Source organism: Monoraphidium neglectum (genome assembly GCF_000611645.1).
Source record: "Monoraphidium neglectum strain SAG 48.87 unplaced genomic scaffold scaffold01622, whole genome shotgun sequence".
Taxonomy (NCBI): Eukaryota; Viridiplantae; Chlorophyta; class Chlorophyceae; order Sphaeropleales; family Selenastraceae; genus Monoraphidium; species Monoraphidium neglectum.
Window position 1 is genome coordinate 6,616 of NW_014012006.1, and position 7,551 is coordinate 14,166.

Sequence of the window (7,551 nt, forward strand, 5' to 3'; positions counted from 1 at the left end):
GCTGCCGCTCCCGCCGCCGCCGCCGGCGCTGCTGCCGGCGGCGCTCGTGCTGCAGCCGCTCGCGGCGCCGCCGGCGGTTAACGCGCTGCTGCCGCCGCTGGCGGCGCCAGCGGCGCCAGGGCTGGCGTGCGTGCCGTTGCTGATTGACCCGGGGACCCGCCGCCCCGAGGGTATGGGAACAGGCGGCGCCCGCCACTCGTCGCCGGCGTCGCCCGCCCCGATGTGCGCAGTGGGCTGCGGCACGCCGAACGCGGGCCGCCACCCGCCAACCGCGGCGGCCGCGTGGCCGTTTTGTGGGCGCGCGGGGCGCTGCGGCGGGCCAGCCGCCGCGCCGCTGCTTTCTGCCGCCTCGTCTGCCTTCTCTTGGCACCCGCTCAAGTCGTCAGCTGCATCCGGGGTGCCCCCCAGGAGGTCCGCCACTCCCCCTGCCGGCATCGACATGCAATGGGCCAGCCCCGCCAGCGACGCGCCGCCCCAGCTGACGGAATGTGAGCGAGCGGCCATGGCGGCGCGCCCGCCGCGCTCCGAGCCCTCGTCCACTCCAGTCAGCAGGTAGCGCTCAAGGGGCGTCGACCGGCTGTCGCCGCCGCCGCTGCTGCCGCCGCCGTCGCTTGCCGGGGACACGGCCCGCGCCGCCGCCGCCGCCGCCGCCGCTATCGCGGCCGCGGCTGTCGCCTCGCCGCCGGCCCGGCTGGGTGGCGGCGCGGGGACCGCCTGCAGGGCGCTCGTGCTGACGCTGCGCCGGAACGTGCCTTGGGAGCTGATAGCCACTGGGTCGCTGCGCGCGGCTGCGCCGGGGTCCCTGGTGGCGCACGGCGCGCCCGGCGGCCTGCGCACCGTCTGCTGCTGCTGCTGCTGCTGCTGCTGCTGCAGCCTGTTGTCATCCGTCGCCACGCTGCCGAGCCGCACGCGCCCATACACCGCCTCCCCGCCCGCCCCGCCGCTGCTGCCGCGGCTGCTGCCACTACCGCTGCCGCCGTTGCTACCGCCGTCGTGCGCGGCCGCGCCGCCGCCGCTCGCGTCCCGCAGCGAGTACCGCGCCAGTGAGCTCTGCTCGAACCCGCCGCCGCTTACGTGCAGCTTCCCGGCAGATGCCGCCCCCGGCGGCGTGGCCAGGCTCAGCAGGCCGGTCGTCCTGTCGTATATGTGCCTGTGCGGCTTCAGGTCCCCCAGCTTCACAGCAGCTTCCGCCAGGTGGCGATGGTCCTCTATAAACACATTGTCGGCGGTGACGTCACCGTGTATGTACACCGGCCGCTGCGCGTGCAGCAGCGCCAGCGCGTCGGCGATCTGGGCTGCCCAGCGCAGCGCCCAGCGCATGTCGTACAGGGGCCGCGGGCTGCGCATCTGCTCGGCCAGAAGGCGCCGCAGGCAGCGGGTGCCGACGAACTCCTCGGCGCTGAAGACGGACGCGCGGACGGCGGCCAGGGTGGAGTGGTGGAAGCAGCCCAGGCCGTAGAAGCGAGGGATGTGCCTGGGCGCGCGCGCGGGAGGATGTGTGTGTTGTGTGTGTTGTGTGTGTTGTGTGTGTTGTGTGGTGTGTGTGTGTGTGTGTGTGTGTGTGTGTGTGTGTGTGTGTGCACGTGCGTGCACGCGTGCGTGTGCTTGTGTGCGTGTATTTGAGGGAGTGCGTGAGGGTGCGTAGGAGCGTCGCGGGCGGATGGATCTGGAGTGCGACGGAGCGCTCCAAGGATCGCCGGGCGCCGCCATGCGCGCCGCCGCGCCGCTGCACCGCCACGCCGCCGCCCCGCGGCCGAGGCCGCCGCCTCGCCTTGGCACCCGCTCGGGCCGCGGCCGCTCACGGGTGATCAAGGCGCGCCAGTTTGCCGGCCTCCAGCAGCAGCTCCCGGAAGTCCTCGGGGGTCGATATGACCCCCGGCTTGAACGTCTTGACCACCAGGGTCGCCACCTGGTGTGAACGCCGAGGCTTAATCAGGTCACAGGGGGTTGCGGCAGCCGCTGCGACCGTCTCCGGCCGCCGCGCTAGGGAGGCGGGAGGAAGCCGGGCAGCCGCTCGCCCGCCCCGCGGCCGGCATGTGCGCGGCGGCGAGGCGCTAGTCGGCGGGCGTTGCTGCTAGGCGCGCGGCGGCGAGGCACACCTGGCCATCGATCCTCGCGCGTGCCTTCTCTACGAGGGAGAGCGCCCCTTGGCCAAGCTCACAGACATACTCCAGATCGTCGGGGTCCACCAGCAGCCTGGGGTGCATGGGCGCGCATAGGGGTGTCTGTATGCATGCATGCACATGCATGCATGCATGCATGTGCATGCATGCGTGCATGCGTGTGCATGCGCGCACCATGCGTGCGCGTGTATTCGCATGCGCTTGCGTGCATGTGTGCATGTGCGCGTACGCAGATGCTGCGGCGTTGAGACGTAGGCCAGGGCGGCAGAGGCAGCCAGGAGGGGCGTTGCCGCAAGGTGAGGCCACGGGAGCAGGTATTTTCGCGGCGCGAGAGCGGGCGATGCGGCGCGCGGTGCTGCGTTTGCAGTAGCGTGACGTGCCACGCGGGCTACCCCGGCACGCCGCGGTGCTTCGACTGCAATCTGCGGCCCATGGCTTTGGTCAGCTGCGTAGTCGCCCCTTGTATTGAGGCGAAAGCTGACGCTGGCTTTGTCAACAAGGCGCCACAGGCAACAATCGCCATGTGTCTGTGCACCCACCTCCCAACATGATGCTGGAACGCCAGCAGTGGCAGCGACGCCATGGGAGCCGTATCCGCGGCAGCACAGGCTATGGCTTAGCAGACGCGCCGCCGCGCTGCACTGGAGGCGGCGGCGCGCCGCTAATGCACGTGCACTGGAACACGTTCTACGCCGGCAAACCAGGTCCACGTGTAACAACCTTGTATCGTTATCGCCCGCGTAGGAAGCCGCCTAAACCCATGTGCGTCGTTGGGGTGATCCCGTGCACTGCGGGCGTATGGCTTGCTCACTGCAGGTCGCAGAGTGCTCTGTGATTCTAGTAGCACCTATGTTTTCAACACCGGTCCTGTGAAACGACGCGCGGACGTCCACGTGCGGATCCCGTGCTGCTGAGTGACGCGAACTTGTGAACCGCGAGTGGTGGCCCGATGCAACGTTATCACAAGAGGTAGGTTATCAGAATCTTCAGCGTGGGGAGACCCAGGGACCCTGCAGTGCACCTAGTCAGGGAGGCTCAACTGACATCGCAGGTGCACACACACCTGCAGCGCACCGGTACAGGTACGCGCTGTTGTGCGTGGCTTGTAAGTACTTTGACTTGTGGGGTAGCCCAATTTCCAGCCCTACCTGCAATGTATCACGACGTGGGGGCCTGGGCTTGGGCCTGTGGAGGTCCGTGCCAAAAACACGGTTGGTGCAGCCGGCGGATGGACGACAGACGAGCCGGCAGGAACCCATCCAGCGCCCGATTAGAGTGACATGATAAACAGCGGCCAGCGTGGTGTGAAAATGTATCACGGAAAGGGATTGCGCCATCGGAAAGAGGTAATCTGGTGCGCGCCCCCCTGACAAACAAACAACCTGCAACCACCCTTGTGCACTGCAGCAATCTAGCCGTGCCCCCCACGGCCACGGCTGCCCTCCTGCTGACATCTTGCCTGGATTATCTCACAAGCATCAAGCTGTTCATGGTCATCAACTGTTGAGTTACAATACCAACCAATGCAAGCTTTTTGAATGGTATTGACAGTCTCCTCGGCAAATTTCAACTAAACAAGTTGTGGGTGTTGTTCTCACTCACAGCACGCGTAACAGCGTGGACGGGGGCAAAGTGACAGTGGGGCACATGCCATGGCAAGTATTCAAAGTAAACGTGTGGCGTATCGGCGGCCTGGGGGTTGCAAGAACTGGTTTGCTTGGAGTGTGGCAAAGGCGACGCAAGAGCGTATCCTCGGTTACAGGGGGCGTGAGAGGCACCAAGGAGTGCGTAGCAAATACTGGGGCCGTGCCGTTGCGGCGCGCTGCCTTTGATTGTCATTCAATGGTCACAATCTGCATGCAATTTGCCATGGCCAGCTGGCTTCACTTCAATAGCCATAACCGTTGCCAAAAGCGGTGGGGTACCCCCCGCGCGGCCCCGTGAGCGCGGCTAGCGTGTAGCTGCCGCCCAATGGCAGCAGGAAGGCGTTGACCTGGTTGCGCTGCGCCGCCCATGTGGTGGCCTCGGGCGTGCCTGCGTCCACCGCGGCCATGATCGCGCCCTTGGAGTCAGTTGCGCTCTGATGATGAAGGGGGGTGGAGAAAGGGCAGGTGGCAGGGGCACAGGGTTGGGGTGGGAGCGAATGGGATGGCAAGGCTAGAGCTAAACCAACAGCATGGTGAGGGGGCAAGGTTGGTGCCCATTCGCATCTCCCAGGTCATGGGGCCCTTTCAGTGGCCAGCAGCAGGGGCGCGAATGCCAAGCCGTGCACGGCAAGAGGCGCATTTGTAGGTGCGTTTCGGCGTGTCAGCTAACTCACCAGCTGGGTGAGGGCGCTGGTGGGCACCATGCGCAGGACGCGGTGCTCCGGCAGCAGTGCTGCATGTGCTGCGGCGTCATGGCCAAGGCTTGGGTCCTGGAGCTCCGCGGCGTTGTGCGGCGGCAGGGGCCGAGCGGCGGAGGCTGCGGCGACGAGCGCCAGCAGAACGGCGGCGACGGCGGCGAGGGTGCGAGTACGGAGCGCCATCGTGCTTATCACGCGTATATTTTCATAAGATATCTTTGTGTGTGACTGTGCTTGTTGAACGGATCAATGAACGCGTTCCGTGACCGGTGGGTGTGGTTCGTTGCATGTAGCAGAGAGCTCTGCGTTGATTTGTTATGGGATCAGATTTCGGCGCGCTTAAAATACGAAGTCCCCATCCTGCTAGTGTGACGGGCCCGTATGTTTTTGTGTGTGCGGCTGGCGGGTCAACACTGCCCCTGTATTACCAGTCGTCACGGCATGGTCACACTTTGCCGGCAGGAGCCGGCGGTGGCTGCCGCGGACGCTGACGTGCACTGAACACGAGTTGGGCATTGGATGAATACTTCCTGCATGAACGCAAACGTAACACGGGTGCTCTGAGCCACCCAGGTGACTCATATCAAGGGGAGCAAGGCGCGCCATGATAATCCGTGTGCGCTCATTGCACCACACCACTCCTTTGCCAGATGTACAGCCCTGACATAATCATGAACTTTGTGTATCCCAGTCAGCCAAAGTCAGCTAGCTTCTTCATATCCAGAGAGCCAGCGCTAGTCCTGTGTATTACACACACCCACTCATACTAAAGACCCCCGCGTCAAAAATGCAGCAGAGCCGCTGCAGGCAGGGCCGCGGCGGGGGGCCCCCGGCGCCCCCGCCCGGATCCTCCGACCAAGCGCGCCCCCGACACTCGGGCCTAGCAGCTCAAGCAGCCCAAATTTGTATTGATCGGGTCATGATCCGATCAGAGCAGCTGCTCGGGGCTCTCGATGACGGCCTTGAGGGTCTGCAGGAACTCGGCGGCGTCGGCGCCGTAGACGATGCGGTGGTCCGCGGTCAGGTTGACCTGGGGCAGGGAAAGGGTGTGCGTGTGTGGGGTTGGGGGTTAGCGTTCGGGTCAGACAGGTGCTGAATGGGCTGTGGGGCAGGGTCGTTTGGGGTGTGAGGGGATCAGTGATTGGAGTGTACGAGGGGCGGGGTGGGGTTGGGGGGTGATGGTTGTTGGATGGTTTTGGACGAAAGGGTATTGGACGGAATGCGATGACGTGAGACTAGACAAGGCAAAAGGGGGAGTGAAGCGCCCCCGGTGCTGTGTGCCAGTACAGGGGTTCCTGCCCTTCTGAGGGTGCCGGCAAGAGACGAACGCTGGCCGTTGAGCTAGGCGCAGGGGGCCCTCTGACGCAGGCCACAGCCCGCCCCTCGAAATCCGACGTCATTCTGACGTCATTGTTGCCCAGTGATCCTCGGCCGTACCCACCTGCATGACCTTGCGGACGCCGATGAGGCCGTCCGCGGTGGCCACCACCGTCGGCTTGCTGCCGCCCACCGCGAGGATCGCGGCCGTGCCCGGCGGCAGGATGGCGTCGAAGGTGTCCACGCCAAACATGCCGAGGTTGGAGATGGTGAAGGTGCCGCTGTTGTACTCGTCGGGCGCCAGCTGCTTGCCCCTGGGTAAAGACGGGCGGCAGGCGGGGGAGGGGGCGCGTCGCAACGGCCAGTCAGTACGGCGGAGGAAAGGAGGGAGGCGCAGGAGGGATCGCGAGCTCCGCTGCCCAGCACACCCAGGCGGGAGCCAGCCCCAGCCGTGGCGGCTTACGGCCGGCACCGCCGACGCCGCCCAGCCTCCTGTGCAGCTTCTGCATAGCGTCTGCCCAGCTTCCGCCCAGCTTCCACCCAGCTTCCGCCCACCCACCTGGCGCGCTTCACCAGGTCCCCCCAGTTGCGAGACAGCTGGTAGAGGTCGGTCCGGTCAGCGTCCTTCAGCACGGGGGTGATCAGGCCGCCGTCGGGCATGGCCACGGCCAGCGCCACGTTGATGTGCTCGTTGTAGGTGATGCCCGCGCCGTCGGGGGTGCAGCCTGCAGGGGAGGTGCGCGCGGCGTGGGGCGTTGGTGCCGGGCCTATGCCGCAGTCGGTGCTGTGAGGGAGGAACATGACACAGATCCAAGCTCACAAGCGCAGGCACCATGCCCAGTGGGCGCGGGGTGCGTGGCGACAGAGAAAGCGACGCAAAAAGATGCGCCCACACTCCAAGCTAGCTAGCGGCATCTTCACAGCGTGAAAAACAGAGCGCCATGAGCCGCGTCGGCCTGGCACACGTGGCTCCAGCCAGGCGCTGTCGCGACACTGGCACAGCAAAGGCGGTCCAAACGCGACCCCCGTCGCGACCGGGCGTGCGGCCCCGGAGGGGGGAGGCGGGCGGCCCGTGCTGCTCACTGGCGAACAGGACGGGGTGCTTCACGAGGGCGTTGCCCACGGCCTTGGCCAGCAGCGCGGTCATGGTCACGCCAGCGGGCTTGAGGCGCTTGTAGAGGGCGTCCAGCTTGTCGGTCTCGATGGAGGTGGCCACGCGGAACTCGGGGACCTGGGGTGTGTGTGAGAGAGAGTATGTGTGTGTTGGCGCGGGTGCGTGTGTTTGTGTGAGAGAGAGAGAGACACACACACACACAACACACACACAGTGTGTGTGTGTGTGTGTTTGTGTGTGTGTGTGTGTGTGTGTGTTTGTGTGTGTGTGTGTGTGTGTGTGTGTGTGTTGGAATTGGCCAGGCTGATGTGATCAATGCCGGTGTTGCGCTCGTTGGCAAGGAAGCAGCGTTGCTTGAAGGACGGGGTGCGGGCCGCGGCTCCATGTCATGCGCGTGCAGAGCACCAACGGGGTCGACGATGGCTGGCCGGCTCGCAGCAAATTCAACTGGCCAAGCGCGGTCAAAGCGCGGTCAAAGCACGGTCAACGCACCTTGAGGGACTCGATCATATTGCGCGACACGGCGTTCTGGAGGGTGGTGAATGGCTTGGTGGTGCCCCGCAGCTGCGAAACGGTCGTCGCCGCGACCGGCGCCGCGGCCGGCGCGGGCGCGGGGGCGGCGGCCTTGGCGGGCGCCCCGACCGCCGCGGGGG

The 7,551-nt window shown here is 65.8% G+C and overlaps 2 protein-coding genes across 2 annotated transcripts; both read right to left on the reverse strand.

Moving 5' to 3' along the window:
* Positions 1-559: 559 nt before the first annotated feature.
* MNEG_8503 (hypothetical protein) lies at positions 560-2,300 on the reverse strand (the record flags this gene model as incomplete). The annotated part of the gene is made up of 4 exons (XM_014043025.1): positions 560-691; positions 838-1,474; positions 1,803-1,909; positions 2,298-2,300. The coding sequence occupies 4 exons, from the start codon at positions 2,298-2,300 to the stop codon at positions 560-562; spliced, it is 879 nt and encodes a 292-aa protein (XP_013898479.1).
* Positions 2,301-5,395: 3,095 nt separating this feature from the next.
* Positions 5,396-7,408, reverse strand: MNEG_8504 (pyruvate dehydrogenase E2 component (dihydrolipoamide acetyltransferase); the record flags this gene model as incomplete). The annotated part of the gene is made up of 5 exons (XM_014043026.1): positions 5,396-5,497; positions 5,909-6,098; positions 6,344-6,509; positions 6,868-7,015; positions 7,391-7,408. The coding sequence occupies 5 exons, from the start codon at positions 7,406-7,408 to the stop codon at positions 5,396-5,398; spliced, it is 624 nt and encodes a 207-aa protein (XP_013898480.1).
* Between the last annotated feature and the right edge of the window lie 143 nt (positions 7,409-7,551).